Source organism: Caloenas nicobarica, chromosome 5, assembly GCF_036013445.1.
Source record: "Caloenas nicobarica isolate bCalNic1 chromosome 5, bCalNic1.hap1, whole genome shotgun sequence".
Classification (NCBI taxonomy): Eukaryota; Metazoa; Chordata; class Aves; order Columbiformes; family Columbidae; genus Caloenas; species Caloenas nicobarica.
The window spans coordinates 12,468,106-12,488,371 of NC_088249.1; the positions used below are offsets into that span (position 1 = coordinate 12,468,106).

At 44.2% G+C, this 20,266-nt stretch overlaps 1 protein-coding gene across 2 annotated transcripts in view; it reads right to left on the reverse strand.

The window, feature by feature from the left end:
* Positions 1–2,138: 2,138 nt before the first annotated feature.
* The window catches only part of EVL (Enah/Vasp-like), a 128,389-nt gene continuing 110,261 nt past the window's right edge, over positions 2,139–20,266 (reverse strand). Inside the window, exons 5-14 of one of the 2 annotated variants that reach the window (XM_065635827.1) lie at positions 18,038–18,099; positions 13,702–13,931; positions 12,929–13,050; positions 10,193–10,253; positions 8,117–8,183; positions 6,717–6,783; positions 6,550–6,612; positions 4,233–4,299; positions 3,798–3,855; positions 2,139–2,750 (exon numbers count right to left, since the gene is read on the reverse strand). In XM_065635827.1, coding sequence (XP_065491899.1) covers positions 2,713–2,750; positions 3,798–3,855; positions 4,233–4,299; positions 6,550–6,612; positions 6,717–6,783; positions 8,117–8,183; positions 10,193–10,253; positions 12,929–13,050; positions 13,702–13,931; positions 18,038–18,099 — 835 coding nt within the window. In that variant the 3' untranslated portion in view covers positions 2,139–2,712. The remainder of the gene's footprint in view (positions 2,751–3,797; positions 3,856–4,232; positions 4,300–6,549; positions 6,613–6,716; positions 6,784–8,116; positions 8,184–10,192; positions 10,254–12,928; positions 13,051–13,701; positions 13,932–18,037; positions 18,100–20,266) is intronic. The other variant, XM_065635828.1, reaches the window with a different exon arrangement.

The window sequence follows — 20,266 nt, forward strand, 5'->3', positions numbered from 1 at the left end:
ATTCTCTTTACTTAAAAATTAATCCAGATCCCCTTCATTGTGTGGCCACACTGATGCTCTGGCAAGAGGCGACAGGAGGGACAAATAGCTGTTATGACCAGTCAGAGTGGATGTTAATGCCGCTTTTGATTTTTGCTACGTAAAATGTGGCCTGTGCTGTTGCAGCAGCTCAACAAGCCCAGCATGGACGCCCTTCTCTACAGCGGCAACAGGCAAACTGATTTAGTGTCTGGGAGGGGGGAATCCTCCAGCAGTCCCACTACTAAATAAGCCGCCCCACACATCTCTGTCGCTGGAGCTGTAAGCTGGGAACCAGCAAAGCGCCCGTGATCCCCGCACTGTTCCCTGCCCCTGTCAGCCAAGCTTCCCCTTCCACCCCCATGCACTTTGCTCCCACTGCTGTTATGTGTTCCTGTGCAAACTTCAGCTTATTATGTCTTAATTACATGGGTCCTGCAAAGGTAGAAGAAGAAAGAAAAACTCATTTACAGCAGGTGGTTGATGTTAACAGAGGGGCACGCCGTATTCAGGCTGTACACTCCGCCCGAGTTACAACGCAGTTATTACTGACCTTAGGCATAATGCCACATTCCAAGGGAAAATGTGAACCATGCTAGGCTCCAACTTCCTGAAGGTTAATTAAAATTATGGGAGAGGTTCACAGAACAGTTGCGATCATCTGATAGGCAGCAGTTTTGAAAAGTACTTGCCATTGTCAACGTATGCCATTAAATGAGTTTATAATTAAGAAACACATGAGCTAGTGTATGAGACTTATGCAACAGAGCATTATAATCTTTGCTGTTACTGATGCTTGTCTGTGTTCTTCATACTGGAAAGGCTCCTTCTCATGGTCCTGGGGCTGTTGTATTGTGGTGCACATCAATGCTTGCTTTAGTTCCCACATGGAAATCTTACTTCTCTGTTTAACCTGTGTCTTGCCTTCTGCTGGCATTAAACAGCTAACAGACATCAGGTTCAGGCTGGAGCTCACTGTTGCATTAAACTCAAATTTCTCCTGTTTATGCCATATTTAATCTACAGTATAATCACTCTGTAAAGAAGACTCTTTTCTAAAAGGCAGATTGGGTTGCTTTGAAGAGTGTTGAAGGACAAGCCCACGTTCTCCAAGCCAGAGCAGGTAACATTTTACAACTAACTGCAAAGTCCACTCCACCTCCTCTCCGGGGTCTCCTGTTCCTGGCAGTCGCTGCTGCCCACAGACTCCTCTGGGCTGCTGCACCAGGCTCTGCTCCCCAAACCATTCCTTGGGCCTGGCTTTTACAACAAAAACTTCAGGAAGGCTTGAAGCAAAGCAAGGGGCTTGGAAAATATGTGACAGATTTCTACAGCTGAACTCCAATCTCTTGCCTTTTTCACAAAGTTTTCATATGATGATATCAGAAATACTGCCATGTAAAGCTTGCACTAAACTAAGTCAAGCAGAAATTCCCAAGATTGCGTTGGTGGAAAGCATGGCTCTGAAGAAATAAAAATTATATGACCTGAAAGATATGACTGAGTGTCTGTTGTTAATTGTTCAGTGTCCTGTACTCTTATCTTTGACTTCACTTTCCATGAAATGAAGCTCAAGATCTGCACAACATTAACAAATTAAACATGAGATATTAACAAATGACTCCCCTTGAGCTTCTAGTTTGGCAGTGCTGTGCCACTGATTTCAGCTTGCATCCTCCTAATGCCTTCGGTAGCCTTGTTCTGCAGCAATACCTGCTTTTATTTACTGGAAACCCTAACGAGTGCAGGTGATGGGACCTGGGGTTTTTCCAGTGATGACAGGAGATGCAGTGGGACAGTGAGTGGTGGTGTGAGAAGAGCTGTAAGCCACCGTCCTTCACTGATTCTGGCAAAAAGTTGCTGAGGTTGCCCAGCCTGATTGCAGGAGGAGGTGCTGAGCTGCGATGCGGAGGGGCTGGCAGGTGTGAGCCATGGCTCCCTGTAAGACGAGGCACTGCTGTTGCACCAGCTGTAACCCTCCCTCCTCATGCTCTGCGGCGCTGGCCCGGCAGAGCTGCCACCCCACGGTGAGTCTCGGTCACCTTCCTCTCATCGTCAGCCCAAGTGACGCACAAGTGAGGAAGCTCAAGGGTCGAATGAAAGAAAGAAAGGCAGGGCCATGTGGACAATAAACAGTTTATTACCAATATGAACACAGATACTGTGATGCACTGACGTACCATTTTTTTTTTTATATTGTGATAACTCTGAGACAAAGAACTTGTTGGCTGACACAACTAACATGTCTCTGTTTCTTCTGGTGATGCCACAATACATTTCTGTTGGCAAAGGATCTTCATTTACATTGCAGACTACTAGTAAAATTACTTTGAAGTCATCTATCAAAAGCAAATGGTTCACGTGTGTTCTTATCTACTACTAAAAAGAAAGGTAATACATTTAAATAAGCAAATACAAAATACAAAAAAGGCTGACATATCCAATGTGCAGTGTCAGATGAAATCTAAAAAATCCAGAAATTTAAAATTTAATATTCTTTAGATTAAGACTTTTAAAATGAAGCGAATCCAAGGCAGCAGCAAGCTTCAAAGTGTGCTGAGTCTGCTAATAAAAAGGGTATAAGAACAAAGACAGTGCCGGTGTCCTCTCTCACCATCTTGCATGACCTTGGTACACTTAGAAATGATCCGATCTTCCTAGCATTCTTAGTACCGTCCAAATGCTTTGCAATCATTATGTTGTACTGATTCTACTCAACTCCTGCCGTATGGCTAGAAAACCAAACCAAAAAGTTAATGCATAATGTTATACCCAGTGTGATGGAAAATGCTAAGTATAGAGGTTGCAGAAAGTACGAGCTGGTAAAAGGATGAGTGGGGGGTAAAAGGACGAGTAAGGGTAAGCAGTCAGCTGTTTGCTTGCAAACTGCAGTACTGGTTTAAGAAGTTGTGTCTGTGTTTTATATGAATGTCTTATTTTGCACTGGAATGAGCTAGGGAGGCTCTGAGGGCCAAGCTGCTGGGACAGTAGCATATGGACGAGGGTCTTCTCAACTGCAAACTGCCCCAAGGTGTTGTGAGCACACGGGTGTAGGGCGCGGGGACAGGGAATGGATTTTAGCTGTTTTACAGTCTCCTTTTTTTCCCCTGCTGTGAGAATCTAAGATGGGGAGTGCAGGGTGTGGACATACATCTTCATATGCCCTAATGCGGGCTTCAAATAGGCATTTTGCTGTGTATTTCAATAATGGCCCTGAAAAATATATTGCAGAGGAATTTATAAAAAAGTACTGATACATTTAGTACAGGTGTTGCACTTTTCAATGAATTATAAAAATACATGGCTATTTGGAAAGCTGTAATTGAGTGAAGGTCTGAAATAGCTCTTCAAGCATAGGAAGCCTACAGAAGATGCTAGGGAAGGATTTTCAGTTTGGTACCTTTGTCCACTCCTCATTCCGGACCTGAGTGGCCAGATAGTTACAAGTGATTGCACACTCCCTGATTGTGACAAATTCACATGCCATGGGCTACTGACAGGCCTGTTCTCACCCTCCCACCTGTGAGAAACGCCGGCCAGTGAATTTCTCACAGATTGGGGGTGAAAATGCTCATCAACAGCATAAAAATAAAGGATGTAAACACAATGTCATGATCAGAGCTCAGGTAAGGTAGATGCTTGTTCTTCAAATGTGTATGTAAACCAGAGCTGCTCAGAGAAGTCTGAAAACACCAGGGAACTCTCTGCAGTTCCTGCCATCTTATCTACGGGAAATTAGTCATAAAGATGAGAAAAATAATAATTTTTCTCTTTCTTACCATCAATTATCTCCTCTTTCACTTTGTGTAACTCTCTTACAACTTCCTCCAATATTTCCTGATGAGACAAAACACAAGTCAGCTGCTCAGAATTTCCTTCTAACGGGTGGAAGAAAATGCAAGTTTATCACGGTTGTGCTTGTCCCCCGCCTCCGCTGCCGATCAGAGCCTAGCGCTACTAACAGCTACGTCTGCACTCCCAGGCTAAGGACACAGAAGATGCTGGCATATTTATCTGCACGTTTCTGTACAGACAACGTGATCAAATAGCAGTGAGATTGTGCTCTCTTGCTGCTCACCAGCTAGCCCTTCTCTAAGCACCTAGTTATAGAGGAAATCAGAAGACTGAACAGCTGTTTTGCTTGTACAGCGCATGCATGGGGGGAAATGGGTAGCTCGTCAAATCACTTAAGTGCAGAAGACCTTTTCACTCACCTGTTTCATTCGATCAAAATCTAAGGCATCCATAGCCACATCATTGCTGCTGCTCACTGGCTTCATTCTTGAGAAATGGAAGAAGAGGACAAAAAAGCCAGTCAGTTCCTTGCAATGCACGCTAAGCTACACCCACCTGATGGCGTGGATGAAATCCACCCCAGCGTGGGAACACCCCTGTTGAGCACTGGGCTGGAGGCTCCTCTTGTGCCGCTCAGGAGCGTTTGGCAGCTGGAGAGCAGCACTGCTCCCGTTGCACAGCCTGACCCTCGAAGATGCTGCTTTCTCCTATTGCAGACATATTGGAGGGAGCGCAAAGACTGCACTGAAACTTAATTAACTCTTTTTTTTGGCGTTGGGAATTTCAGTGATTTCACACTCAAAAATAAAGCCTGTTTAATGACGTATTTTGTTACAGCATTGCAATTTGCAAGTTAGATGTCTGGTTTTTCTTTCACAGTGTGTTTTCTGTACAGCAACCCTCTATTGGCCACCCAGACTTTAACTGGGTGCTAAAGTATTAGTAGAATACAGGTTGCAAAAATATTATAGGCAAAATAATAACCCAGCAATTCTTTCCTTGAAAGGCCTGAGTCAAGTGGAGCTTGTTGATAGCACTGTCTGGCACAGGCATCTTTTGTTGACCCAGAAATAAAACCAATCTGCCCTTAATGGCTGGTACACCTGAGTGTTACTGGTCTTCCAGGATGGTCTCAGTTGGCTTAACTCTAGTGATGGCTGATAAAACAAATTAAGGAAGCAGAAGCTGCTTGACTTTCTCTTTTAATAAGTAACTTGAAAACATTTCAAAAACTAATGATGCTATATAATTCATAGAAAAGGTTTCAAATAACTTTGCCATCATCTTTGGACCCAAACTGGGGGCTGGTGGAGATTCTGCCACCCTGAGGGTAAGCTTGGTCTTGTGATCCTTTCTCAGGAAAATCTTAACCTATCTCCTACCATCTTACAGCTAAGCTGGGAGTTAAGACAAAAACAAATGTCATCTAACTGAACAGGAACAGAAAGAGGTCACTGCTGAGAGCTTTTGAAACCTGCCCTGCTTCCCCCACAGAAGTCACTTGAGCAAGCAAACACTACTCCAGGTGTTAAACTAGGGCAGGATTTTTTCCCACTCAACTCCTCCTCCTCCTCCTCCCAGACAGAATGGCACTACAGAAGATAGCTGGTGAAAACTTGATGGCTGCTTTAAGCAGCCCACGTTTCACTTCCTTTTGCAAAGAGAAGGAATGGTCTTTCTATACCTATTGGAAACTCTCACATATTTCCTAGAACCAATGTGTTCCATCGGTTTTAGGAGAGCCGGAGAGGCTATATTTTGTGCTAGTAACACTGGTGCATCCCTCTAAATGTTTTGACAGGGCCAGTTCCAGCATCTTTAACACTGATGTGCAGATAGTTGCCATTGGCAGCTTTCTCTCTGCAGACTCAGCACTGTCATATACATAATGGTGTAAAATAAGGGACATATCTTTGCAGTAAATCCTAAACGTATGTAAACCTGTGTTCTGCTTCCTTATTCAGCATATCCATCCATCTCAGTGTCCAGTACTGCAGTAACATGGGGTGGGCCTGTACCAGCACTGGAAGGAAGTCTCTCTTTAGTTGTGCAACACCAAACTTAATCTCTGTGGGTAAGAACATGGGTGGTGATATTGCAGCTTGGCAGGACTTACAGGACTTCTGGAGTCCTGCTTGAGGCTTTGTGGCTTTTGACACCCGCCAGCTTTTTTACCCCATATTTCTGAATGCGCTGTCTGTGGCTGGGCCTTTTCACAGCTTGATGTTATTAACTTGTTGCACCAAGCTTTGCTGTCCTTTCTCATGCACACACTGCAAGTTGCATGGATGGAAGAATAACTTCCCTTCTCCCAGCTGCAGGCTCTTCAGGTAATTTCTGCCTTTGCTTTTGAATTTCTGCAGAGGTTGGACAATGAAGGCTTCTCCTGTTGGCAGGTTCACCCTGAACCTCCTCTAAAAAGATGCTCCAAAACCTGCCTTCCACGTGGCACAGTGTGCTGCCAAGCCCATGCCTCTGATTCACAAGCACAGATGCTTTAAGTGCTTGCTTAAGCACAATTAGTGTCTGTGATGCCTGTGCCCACCTGAGCAGGGGGCTGTTTCCACAGAATAAGCCTTTGACAGGACACACTCTACCTTCACACTTCGTGCAGCGACAGACAAAGCAGATTGCAAGAGAATAAGACGTGACAGAAGACAAAACGTTAGTGCTGAATGATGGGATTAGCCAAAGGACAAGCCAAGATGGTTAAGAAGCCGGGCTGTTAGCCAGTACCTAGAAGACACGTGGGATTGTGTGGGGCTCTTAGCTTCACAGCTCTTCACCACTGATGGATTTCTACAGCAATGGAATGAAACGAGACATGAGTTGTGCACGTGCCACGGGGACAGCATGACCATCCCGACTGCTAGCCAGCCGCAGGGACACCCCGTGCAGCTCACCTAGAAAGTAATGAAGATACAGGCTTTTCAACAGAATTGCTCCTTTCCCATGGCTTCTTCCCAGAGTCTGGAAAAAAAAAAGAGCAAAAATTACTATTATTTTTTCTCTAATGGTTAAAAAATCCCGAAGTTGATTGTCTTATACAGCTGCTTTCATTCAGTAAGGATGAGTGACTTAGAAAGATCCAGGAAAGCAGGACTGCTGAATGAGTGCAGTTGCTTACATTATAGAGAAAGCATTGGCAAAAATTTGCTCAGTGATCCTTTTAATTAGTTAAACAATACTAAAAAGACAAGGAACCAGAACAGTAGGAGGAAAAGCATAAATCACTTCTGTTAAGAAATACAGGCTAACTGCTGCAATGCTTATTTTATTCCGTACAATACTTATTTATATTTCAATTTAAAAAGTCTTAGTTTTTTTGCCTACATAGTTTGCAGAAAATGTGGGTGAATCTAAAAATAAAGGCAGTGAGACCCCCAGTATGCAAATCTCCGCAGAGAATTTATTTACTCTTGTCTACAGTTCTAACTCACAGAAAATTCCTAATAGCTGTACTATATAACCTGTGTCACTGAAAATGTTTGCTATTGTCCCAATCTCCTCCTGTGCAAATGGTCTAAAATAAAGTGAACTGTTTCAGAGACTTGAATAACACACAACATTATACACAAGGGTTTGCTCCTCTGTGAGGCCCTAAAAAGCTCTTTAAAAGAATTATGGGCACTCCCAGGAAATCTCTAGATCTCGTTTCTCATTTATGTGCACCTTTCTCCTGGCTTCTTCCCCTTCCCTTGCAAAGCACGTAAATCATGGCTTTGTTCCAAAAGGAAGCTGGAATGGTTAAATACTCATTCCCTTGGGAGAGATTTCTTTCAGCATGCATGAAAGCCAAGGCTGATGCAAGGATGAATCTGACTGTCTTGCAGCTTATCTACTCAGATACAGTTATTTCAGCTCATCATAGGAAAAAACATATTTTGGGGGCTCCTTGATTTTGCCTAGTAACTCTCAGGATCAAGCTTACTGCAACAAGCTACTAAATTAAAGAAGGGTAACAGTTTGAGACCCAAACCCCAACTGTAAAAACCATGACAGCTACAGTACTCAAAGTGAAATAATATAGCTTTTTTGGTAGAAGATTTGGGTGCACAACATTGAAGACACAGAACCTCAGCTACGTGACTGGCCCTGCTGGCTGTATGGTCATTTTCTTGGCTGTGAAGCATACAAAATATTTTCTTGTCGAATGCAGTTTTTAAAGCAATAGGTATTTGGGAATTTTTCTGTTAGTTACTGCTGCTGCACTCAGAAGTAGGACAATGAACCCAGAGTCTGGAGATAGCAGAGAAAACTAGATTAAGAAGACAACTACAACACTAGTAGTTCGATTTAATACCTGACGAATTTTGCTGCTGCTGGGTGGGACCTCGTGTACTGGGTGAAGGAGAGGTACTAGCATCATCCTACAAAGAGAAAAACAGGCCATTACTGAATTCTGGAGATGATGTGCAGAGTACTCTTCTACTCAAGAGACCAACTGCAGCACAGATGGTACAAAAGCAATTTTCTTCCAAGCATGTCCAACAGATGCTGCTGCCAGGTATGGCCTCAAGTCCATTTAAACATTAACCTTTCTATCCTTTTAGCATGGCAAAATACATCCTTTTTATTTTTTTTTTTTACTAATATGAACACCTTTTCCACTGAATCACTCTCATCCCTGTATACCAAACCAGGCTAAATTAGCACTCTAAAGTGCTGGCTGCTGTTGTCTAAATACAAACCATCCATTTCTCAAATTTAGAAACTCTCTGTGATATGGAAACTGAGCCATCTGAAGGAACAGTAGGTCAGATCCCAGCCTGTTAGCCCACGACTGCTGCTGGTATCAGTGAGAGTAGTCCAGGTACTAACGGATGTAACTAAATCAATCAGTACTCCTAAGTGGAAGATTAAACACTCCATCAAAGACTAGGACTCTTTTTTTCTGGGATTTATGTGTGACAGATCACAGAACATTTGCCCATATATATTTGACATGTCAGTATTATTTAGCAGCCCTCAAAACACACTCAGGCAAAGCATTAACTGTGCATTGGAAAATGGAATTGCACCCGGTTTGACAGAAGATACCTCCACCACAAAGTGTACTCAAGATACACATTAAACAGGTGTTCTTTAAAAACCTTTCTGAACAGTTTGGTGCTATCAAAAAGTTTGATTTGGGAAACGAAATAATGCAGAGCTTCAAGGAGAGAAAAAAAGGGCAGAAAGACAGCAGAGGCTGAACAGTTACAAGCTAAATCGTGCCTTCACCTCTGAGTATATGGTTCAAAGCCAGCTTTGGGGCAAATTCCATGCTTGAAGCATTCCTTGAGGAACATGCAAAAAATAGCTAATTTTCTCCTTAAGCAATGCGAAGCGTTTATTCCTGCTCTTGCTACAAACCTTTCAGACTGTGGCGAGACCTACGTTTTCTGAATGGATTTCCTACTGAGCAGCTGTTACTTTGTCTTTGGAGGAAATATCTCTGTACAGGTGACATGAGGCACACACGATGCTTCATGAACTTGCAGCCATGGCAGAGAGACTTCACGAAGGCACCAGCTAGCAACAGGAATGCTGCATGAGCAGCAGCCCAGAAAAGCACCACATGGGAAGGGACACAGCAAAAATCCTGGCATCTCTTGAAAGTAGAAAGATCTCCCATGCTTTACCAGTTCAGTAGGTAAAAAAGTTATTTTAATCTACATGTTGAACTCAAAATTGCTGCATCAAATTCAGTAAAAAGGCTGAGTCAAATCAAAACTCTTGTTTAATCGCTTTTGTGGACAACATACAGACAGAACAGCTAAAACTGAAATTAATCGAAGTTCCCTGAAGTTGCTCAAATTCTATCTCATTTTAGTGTAAGCATCATGAACACATATTTTAACTTTTGAATGGTCTAATGTTTAATACGCTGTTTCCCCTTCAGCCCCCCAGAAATACATTTTATATGCACTCTGGGGTCCAAAGTAGGCCAATTCTTGCTCTGCATGGAGGATGGCAATCCAAAGTTACACCACGTGGTTGATGATTCACTTCAGCTTAGCTGAAGCCGCAAATTTAAAATGAGAAACATGAACGTGATCTCAAGTTGACTTGCCAGAAGGTTCAATGCATCTTCTTAAGGGACAAGAATCTACTGTACCCTACAACACTCAGATCAGATAATGAGACAGCACCTATTAACCTGGTTTGTACAATACCTCACCTATGAATAAGGCAGCAATTAGTTTTTATAGTGTGCTGTTCCCAGGAAAGGTGGAAGCATTTACATTTAGCTTTTGACTGAATGTGCAAATCTATTCCTGGATCAGCACTGCTCGTCATTGCCTGCCACACTTAGTGAATGGGCAAGGACTCTGACTTACGAGGCAGCACATCAACATATTTGCAAAAGCACAACAGTGAGGAGTCTTTCACTTACATTTTGGCTTTCCTCTTCCTTTTTGTCAGCTGGCTTGTCTGATTGCGATGCTGCTTTCCTCCTTTGCAAAGGAACATGAGACAGGACACACAGTCAACCCTCTAGAAACACATCTTCCACATGGGAAGGCTGATTCAGGCTCCGGTGGGAGTTATTATTTACTGAGTTCATCCCAGGGAACGCGACAAAGGCTGAATGTGTTCAATTGCACTGGACTGGGGTAGAGGTGAGGAATCCAGACCTCGGTGATATGACTCAGGGAGAGGGGCAATATGATGAGGCGGTGTTTAACTGAGGAGCGCAGCATAAAGAAATGTGTTGAAGTGGAGGAAGGATGCACAGCTGGGTATGAAACTGGGCGAGAAAGGGATGGCTTCTCTCTGGGGCTCAGGAAGTGGTGGCTCCTGTGTCCTACACAGGAGGAACAACCCAAACCCCGTGGGAGTTTCTGAGGACCAACCCTGCCCCCCAGGTGGCTCAGGTGGGTATTGCAGTGGTGACACTTCTCAGCCAGCTCCTTAGCAGATGTTTTTTGGAACACCAATGTGACAGGTATTTCATTTAGTCTTGTCTCTGAAGTGGACAAAAGTCATCTCACAGAAAAAAAAAAATCTCAAGTGGCACTTAGAAAGGCTTCTGAGTTTCCAAAACACTGTCACATATCACTGGAAAAAGAAAAGCCTCACTGGATTCACAAATTGGAGGATTTGATGTAAAATTAACAAAAAAACAGAGGAGTGAAACACATGTATGTGTTTGTAGGACACAGTGCTCTGAGGGACTTATTTCCAGATATTCAACTGCATTAATAATTTTATTAGAGCAATAATAATTTTTATAGTGTTTCTCTAATATATACTTGATACTTCTGAGGAAAAAGGTTATAACTATTACAAACCTGAATGAGGGGAATATTTGCCAGGATGAGAGAGCAGTGTTAGATTTACATCCTGCAACAAACTTAACTGGGCTAGAAATGATAGTGGTTTCTGAGACAGTTCATTATTCTGAAGCAAAGGGCTGCTCTCATGGGGGTCACTAAGTCTAGAGAGCCGTATTTTACATCACCTGAGCTCTCACAAACATTTTCCTCCATTACTTACCCAGCATTATAAACATTCCCTGTTTCTGAGCATGTGGTTTTCTGTTCAGAAAAGGGCCCATGAGGTTCCCTGTTCATCACTCAGTGATTTCTTTATTGAACATGCTCTGTTTAAAAAAAAACATCTTTTTTTTTTCCCTCCTGGCTGCCAGCTTCATAAGAGCAACCTGAAACACACTGCCAGGTTCTTCCTTTCCCTATGTCATCACACATAAAAAGGGGTTTTCAGCCAAAAGAAGTCCTCTCGCTATCAGTTTCACAGCATGCGCCAATCACACCCTTGACTGACAGTTGTGTATTTCCAATGACTTCCATGGCTCTGCGAAGCAAAATTTAGGAGACAATCCTGTTCCTGTCAACTCCCTGGGAAAGGATTTGCAGCTCGGTTATTTTCAGAGCTGAGGCAGCACGGTGCTCCTGGCAGTGTGTGCTTTTGTTAAGGTAGCGAAGGGATTTGACCCTGAATACCTGAAGACACCAGATCCCACTGCCAAAAGCCACACTGGAGGACATTTTAGACTAGAACCACAGAAATTCGTAGGATTTCTATTTCCAAGCATATGCGATGTCCATTTAGCTTACTTGCTTGAACAGAGCTAGTTACACCAGCATCTACTTACTGAACGTTACTTTGCTTACAGACATCTTCCAGTTCACCAAGGTCAGTCTTGAACCAGTTAATAACTACTTAAAACTATTTTAATTCTGAAAAGAGAGAAAATTATCTATTTGGTACTTTACACTGCTGGTAACTTCTTACAGTGTTGTGTATTTATTTCATGCTATCCAAAGGACTGCATCCACAGTCCATGTTCAGAATTCCTTCTGAAATGACCAGGATGTGGAGAAAAGTTGGAATGAGACCCTCTGAACTGGGAACTGCTTTTATCCTAGACAACATTATTTAAAAACTCCATCTCTGCACACTATACAATTGTACCTACTCTTCATTACTTTACTCATCCTTTTCTTTCACTATTCATAAGTTAAAAAATCTTTAGACCTAAACCCAAAACATTTAACACTAGGAACTTGGGAGTTACACTCTGACAGAACATTACTGATGGAATGAAGGGGGAAAGAGAAAGGAAAAATAATTGGAATAACTGAGTGCCTTTTAATAGGTGGTAGCTTGATACATCACAATTTACTTTAATGGAGAATAAGTTGGCTAGACTGTCTGAAACACACCGAGATTTTATAATAATTTACCTGCCAAGATGTTGTCTTTTGATTGCACTTCTGTTTCTGGTTTTGGGCCCAACAGCCTGAATGTGCTGCATAAAGAATGATTTGTCTAAGCTCCTTTCACAGTTTACTCTTTTTGAAAACAGTAACTTTGAAATAGATCTGGTAAAATGGGGAAACCCCTGAGGATTTATTTATCACCATCTTTGAAGGTTACCACATTGCAGGATCTGCTACAGCAGTTAAATTTTGCCAGATACCATTGCTTCAACACCTACACTTTCATTTTAAAGGCCAGATGATGCTGGCAACTAACACCTATGCAGGACCTCTCAAATTGCAAAGTAGCACCAAAGTGACCCATTGCTAACCGAAAATGACAGCCCCTTGTTCCACAATTTGCTGCACAACTCAGGCTAGTGCCTACTTGAAGTCTAAGTACAAACCTTTTAGCCAGTAATTTATTCATTTCTTCCATTAGTCCTCCTCCGCCTCCTCCGCTACTTGTTCGATTGGCATCGCTCTTAGAGACCCCACTGGGGCTGGACCCTCCTGAACCATCTTCTGGCTTAAAACAGAAATCAACATTGGAATTAATGAAAACTTTCATTTACAACCACATCCTTAATGATTAGCTTTCCTAATTATTAGGAACAGAGATCACAATCACAGCCAAAAAACAGAGATAGGATGTGTTCGGCCTGGGGAAGAAGACCCATGTGGACCTTACTAAAACCGGGAGCAGTCTGGGTGAGGCAAATATATGGGGGAATGATGAAAAAACCCACAGTGCCGTTTGTTCGTGATTATGCTTATGCATGGTTATGCAACCCTTACTGAAGTGGACACCTATTGATGTGAGGCCTCAGCAGTGTACGCTGGTTTTTGTAAACATAGTGTAGTTTTAACCACGTACAATGACTGAAAACACTAACACATGGTACGATGGGGGACTCCGCAGAAGGAATGAAATCCTGGCAACATGAGAACTTGCAGCCATTTGCTAATTAATATTTTCTGAAGAGCAGAAATTCTACTAAATATTTCCTGCTCAGCTTGGTTTGCACTACGAACTCACATTTAAAAGTTCACGTAATGGTCAGCTGAAGCATGTTTCACCGTGCTTCACGCTGGCTTTGCGCACCGTTACACCAAGCTGCACCAGGCTTTCCTGCAGTGGAGAACAGCCCATGGGGGAGTCCCAGCGCCACCTCCTTACCCGTTGAACTCTCCTTAGTTTGGCACCAGCCAGAGCCGCCGCGAGCCCTGACACCGACCCATCTTCAGGGGCAGCCCCTTGGCCAGCGCCGGCCGGCAGCGGGGGCGGCGGCGGGGGCGCAGCTCCCATGGGTGGCGGAGGGACCGGGGGGGGTGGCGGAGGTGGGGGCCCCCCGGACGAAGCAGGGATCACGGCGGCACCGCTGGGATGACCAGGTGGAAGTGTTGGGCCTGAAATGCAGAGAAGATGAATTAGACGTGAAGCATGATCTCCTCCAGCCCAAACGTGAGGTCACGTTCCTGCTCCCAAGGCCATGATCTGACTGCATGACGGGTGAGCAACGCAAGGAAGCACCAAGCAGAAGAATGGGAGATGGTGGTTGCATCAATGGTCAATCAGCTACAGTTGTGTCCTTCTGCTAGACCCTGTCACTGATAAGCTATCCTTCTCCTTCCTCTTCTCCCTGGCTGTGCTAGTGTTTTGTTCTGTGGCAAAATCAAAACACAGACAACACTTCCCAATTCATAAGTGGCAACTTCTCCTGCTCTTCTCATAGCTTTCTACATGGAGATAACACACTACATCAGCAAACTCCATAGACTTCAGTTAACATCAGCTTTTCATCAGAACTGTGGGCTACAGCAATGCGTCCTCCTTTCTATTGAATATGAGGTATGTGGCCTCAGCTGGTCTTGCAAAATAATGGGAGGAGAGTCCAGCTCCAAGCACCCCGAGGTTCAGCAAAGCTCCTCAGTACAGCAGGCTGCTGGAGGGACTGATGGTGGGTAACTCATCTGCAGCATTCTCCCTGTCTGTAACAGGTCAGTTGAACAAATTCACCTCCCTGAGGGTATTTCCCCACATTACGCTCTCTCAGAACAAGCTGCTCTTGATATATAATCACAGGCTCAGTTGTTCAGTAAGTGTTATTTTGAAAGACAGGCAAGTTTTGACCGAGGAACATTCGGAAGCCGTATTTAACATAAGCAGCCTGATTTTCTTCTTATCTAGGTTTTCTTACAATACTGGCTTATTTCTGTGGTTACTTCTTCCATTATTTCACACTCCCAATGCCACTCTTGAAATGAACCATAGCTACTATTAGAAATACTTTAAATGTTTCAAGCCCTCTTTGGTTCATGAACATAATAGCTAGTAATTCATTGGCGGTACAGTTAATTGTAATTGCAAAACTACACCCACCTAATTAGATGCCAGCCTGAGGCAAAAATTGAACCGAGTCAAAATAATGGACCGATGTGAGTTTAAAATAACTTCATTGAACTAAGTGGATTTCAAGGACTTATATCAGCTGAAGGACTGAGCCTCCAGTGGTTGCAGTAATATTTTTAGCAGAAAGTGAAAGGAAACATCTCAGTTTTCTTCCTTTTCTAGGCACATCATTTAAGCATTATATGTGGTTACAAACAGGAATGGATCCAAGTCACAAAACGTATCATCTGAATTGCAAATAGGCATTACTCATAACTGTTTAAACTCTGCAGGTTTTAGACAAGCTCTAGAAATCAAGACCATATGCAAAGTGGCAGACTCAAGCTCTTGATCTGCCTGTGATGAAAAAGGTTTGCTGGAATAGTTATAGTGACAAGCCCTCAACTATAAATGCATTTTATACCAGGAAGAGAGTTTCTAGAATGAAATAAATTACAGAAGCACAGGGGATTCTGGGTAACTCTAACAAAATCCATGTTATAGCTTTTGCTGGTAACAGAAATGCCACTTAAAACAAACAATAACAATCACCACCTCTTCAATATTGCTACATAGACAACAAGTCTACGGCAGACCTGGCCTCTAGCTTCAGAAGAGCCCATCCCCTGTGTTTGGGCCAGCTGAGTACAGATTTTGTATGAAGCTCACTGCCAAGTGCAATTTGACTCTGCTGAATGATAAAAATCTCCGGGCTAATACAATAAGAATACGCAACACAACAACCCAGCTACCTGGTCCTGGTCCTATAATTCTTGCTTTTTGCCTTGCTTTTAACTCAGAAGGTCCCCAGACCAGTCCTGAGTGAATTCAACACTTTTCCACCTTGGTTTCAGAAACCTCATACAGCAGGAGTAGCCTTGGGTCTTTCACCCTTTTTCTAGCACTCACAGGCAGTGCCAACAGGGCTTTTTAAAGAGCTGAAAGCTAAGGCTTTATACAGGTTGTAACTCATTCAAAATCGGTACTTACTCAAGTGGGCAAAGGCTGATGGAGTCATGTAAGGAGGGGTCCTCCTGGGCATAGTCACCTCAGACACAGCAGCGTAAGGGGGAGGCAATGGAAGACAGTGTGACATGGGCTGATACCACTGCTGTGGAGGATGAGATGACGGATGGGAGGATGGGGAGGGAGCCTGGCCAAAGGAGCTGGGGGGGCTGGCGATGGTGGGCAGCAAGGAGGAGGGTGCAGCTCCTAGGTGTGGAAAGAAGGACCCATCCATGCTTTTCACCTGAGTCCCAGAGGGACCTAAAGCAATTTGTCCTTCAGAATGGCCGTTCAGAGGTATGTTTGCTGACTGGCCTGCTTTATCTGTGGGTCCCCTGACCCTGTCAAGCGGGACAGGAATCACAGGCAGGGTGGTGGGACCACACAGCTGTGGGACATCACCCCTCTGCAGAGGTGGTGCATTTGTGGTGGGGGAAGCCGAAGACCGAGGAGAGCAGGCAAGAGAAGCGCGCCTGAGAGGCTGGTGAGAGGCGAAGGGAAAGTGGGAAGGATGGAGAGGTGGTGGGGACAGCGAGGTTCGTCTGATGCCTGGTGTTATGGTCCTGCGGCTTGGGCAGGCTGGAGGGGAGGAACCTGGGGCCGTCTGCAGCTCAGAGGCTGAGTGCCTGTGCAGGAGCTGCGGGGGGTCTCTGGCTCTCTGCGGGGATCTGAAAGAGGATTGACTGGTGGGCTCGCGGACAGCAGGTGCCGAAGAGACAGCGCTGGCATGGGGTGGTGGTGGGGGCACAGCACCGGAGGCAGGAGCACCGCAGTTACTGCAGGCAGGAGGAGGAGATGGGGGCTGAGAGGGGGGAGAGCACACGCTTATCTGAAGGGTGGAAACTAAAAGAACAGAAAAGACAAATGAAAAGAATAAGATGGGTACACAGCAAGGAACGAAACCAAGATGAAGTGGAACAGAGAAAAAGGAACTGCAAAGTAAATGCAAACAGAAACTCAAATCAAAGAGGAGATGGTGTAGGCACCTGCTCAGGGGTTTCCAACCCTTGGCAGAACCAGAGGGCTGTGAGGAGCAGGAGCCTGGTAGCCTGGGACAGGCTGTGTGCTCCGGTGACAGGGAGGCTCCTCCAAACCCTGTGTGAATCTCAGTCAGGATCAGGACACTTGAGGCAGCTGCAAGGGATGTGCTGAACACAGCGGTGGCCACCTCGTACCCAGTCAGGGGACAGCCAGAACCCCCTGGGAGCCAGGTCCCACTCCTTGCAAATGTCTAGGCAGGATTTTGGGTATGTTCCCTATGCAAAATAGCACACAGTGACCTCTGCCGAAACAGAGTCCAACAACTTCTGCTGCTGACTAAGGTATGTGTGTATGTCTGAGCTGGGTTCAAGTCAAAAACTAAAAAGTTTTAACAGCTGAGGAAAAACATTTCACTTCTGTGGCCAAATTAACTGGAAAAACTTCCCCAAAACAAAAGCCCAACCACAAGATGGCCATCTTGGCTTGCTTGCTCTGCCTTCTTTCAGAGAAGCAAAGCCATACTTTGTAGTTATAAGCTATTCCTGTCATCTCTTCTCTCAGCTTAGTGCAACTTAATATGCTATAGAAGATTTTTGTAAGCTCATTAAATATATATATTTTTTCCATTAAGCTCACAGAAGACTCCTCACTTCATGACCACAAAATCCCCACTGATGAGCATTTAGAGCTATATTTTCCTCTATGCTGTCATTTGCCTTGTGCTGCAGAGCAATGGGGAGTGCCTGACCTGGCACATCCAGCCCATCCACCCCTTTGTGCTGACATCCCTGGGAAACATGGAATCATTCTTGCAGTGGCTGTGCTACGTGCTCTCCTTGTGGGTGTGGAAGAAGCATGGCCAGGCCCCCTTGGTGTATCAAAAGTTCCCCCCAGCTGTACAAGTTTTGCCAAGCACAAAACCCGCCTAGCTCCACCTGCACACCCTGGAGCTGAGCATCTGCGAAGCAACACAACCATGCCCAAATGCACGTAAGTCCCTAGCTGAAAATGCCTTACAATCTAATCATAACTACAACCACTTTTAGCAGTCTAGCTCTTGTACAGCACCACGCAAAACTCAGCTACAGCTAGAGGAGACAAGCAGAGAGAGACTCTATGTGCTTGGTTTGATACGTGCCTGTGGTAGAGGTTCTTCTTTCCAGAGATTCCTGGCGCTGTTGCTGTTGCTCCATCACTTGTCTAAAATAGCAATAAAAAAACCCTTGGTCATTATGTATTCTTTATAATTTTGAGTAAAAGCTTTATCCAGTGAGAAGCACATAAGCTGTATGTCTCAGGTGGTGTGAGCCGGCCGCTCACAGAACTGCTGTTCCCATGAGATGGGTGGGTTTGATTGCACTTGCCCTGGCCACGGTGGTGCCATTGCAGGCGTTGGGGAAGCATAACCAGGGCATTGCCCAGTGGCTGCTGGACACTGCAGGGTTGGTCGATGCATTTAAGATGATAACTCCTGATCGGGCTTTGCAGGAGGAATAGTCAGTGCCCCAGGTCCAGGAGAGCACAGCAACCATGTATGTTGTTAACCTGAAGTGGATGAGCATCACCAGGCAAGAGTAAGGGGCATCTTGCATAAAATAGCACAGTCCTGAGTCTTTTACAGATCAAGAGCCCAAAGGACTTGTGCTTAAAAAGAAAATATTAGGAAGCCTGATCTGCATTTAGGTGCTGACTGTACAAAGTCTGTTTTGTCCAGCTGTACAGCCAAGCCCTTTGCTGGCACTGAACAGCCTGGCTGACAGCCTGTCACCTCATGTCCCAGCACGGCCACCTCTGTGCCAGCCAGCAGGGCCACAGGGACCACAACTACCCTGTTTCCTCCACAAATGCCCATCACAACATTGCACCCCTGCTTTTTTGGCACCTTTCCCCACAGGAGCTGCCACCTCCCGGTCTACCCAGGCATGGTGTCCTATAGGGAAATGCCTTTTCCCAGGCTCTGTTTCCCAGAGATGTGCAGTTCCCAAGGTCCATCAGCAGAGGTCTTCTCTTGCACGTCTTAGCACTTCTGCAGAAGGAGCTGTCACCCTGACCCCCGCCACCAACTTTCCCTGGCCTTTACCTTGGTAAAAAGATTGATAGCTAAAATCTAGAATATTTGCCAGGCTTTTTACCATATGCATAGATATGGACTAAAGATTTCAACAATACTGAAATGACCTTATTGGAGCACTTAGTAATAAGGTTAACTATAATTTTCTTCCATGATTTCTAAGCCAAGTTTGCCTTGAATTTGTTTCATATGTGTTTGGGCCAGTTTTAACTGCATAGAGATTTCTTTTTTTCTGCAACAGCTTTACTTCATGATCTACACTGTAAGGCAAACTTAACTCTAAGCAACACTTTTTTGACTTCATACGTAATATTTTAGAGACATCTATCTGTTAACTTTTTTGTTTACTTGTACTTTCACATGACTTCGCAATTTTGAATAATTCTATCTTATTTACACACAATTAAAAGCTTTTTTTTAAAAAAAAAAAACAACAGGAAAATAAAGTTATATTACGCAAGAAAAATAGAACGTCTTGATTTGCAAACCAAATTTCCTGTATTTCCATTCTAATTCAATAGATGCGACAGGAAAATCCACAATTACAATTATTTGCTGTGGAGGGATCAGTCCTAAACTGGGTTTATGTTCAGGCCATGCAATCCACTGAACATTGGCAGTTTCTGGAAAACCACCATAGGCACCTGAGAAAATTACTGTATGTGCAAAAGGGAAATAGTTTTGAGGAACAGCCTTAGTTGGCTGATTCAACTGGTTTCATTTAAGCTAAGGCATATTAAACCAAATAAATAGAAATATTTTCTTCAATACATACCTGGCTCTTATTTGAGAGTTCTGGGCAGAACACCTATGTGACAGCATCAATTTTACTGCTAAAACTTCAATTATGAACACATATACTAAGAATTGCCTCAGCGTACCGTCACCTACCTTATCTTGGCATTTATTAGCAAAATTTGAGGATGAAGAACAACTTGACACATATCTTTTCCTTGTTAAACATGGGGGAAATTCTAGTTTATCTGGAGGACAGACTTGGAAAACTCCAGCCTGACAGACCAGGAAAGAAATACGGGTAAGATATCTCCAAGTCATGAGAGCTGCTGAGAAGCTGATATAGATGTGGGGTGCTCCTCAAAACAAGGGTGAACCACATCCATGTGAAGTCTTTGGTGTTCACACCAGCCCTATCTGCCCTTGGGCAGAAGCAGTTTGCATGTGCCAAGTACTCCCTCCCACACGTGCTAAAAGGAGAAGTTCTTACATGCTCAGGAAGTCAAACTTATTCCAGCGGAACTAAATAAAGCCTGAGACTGGCACAAGGCTGCTTAAGGA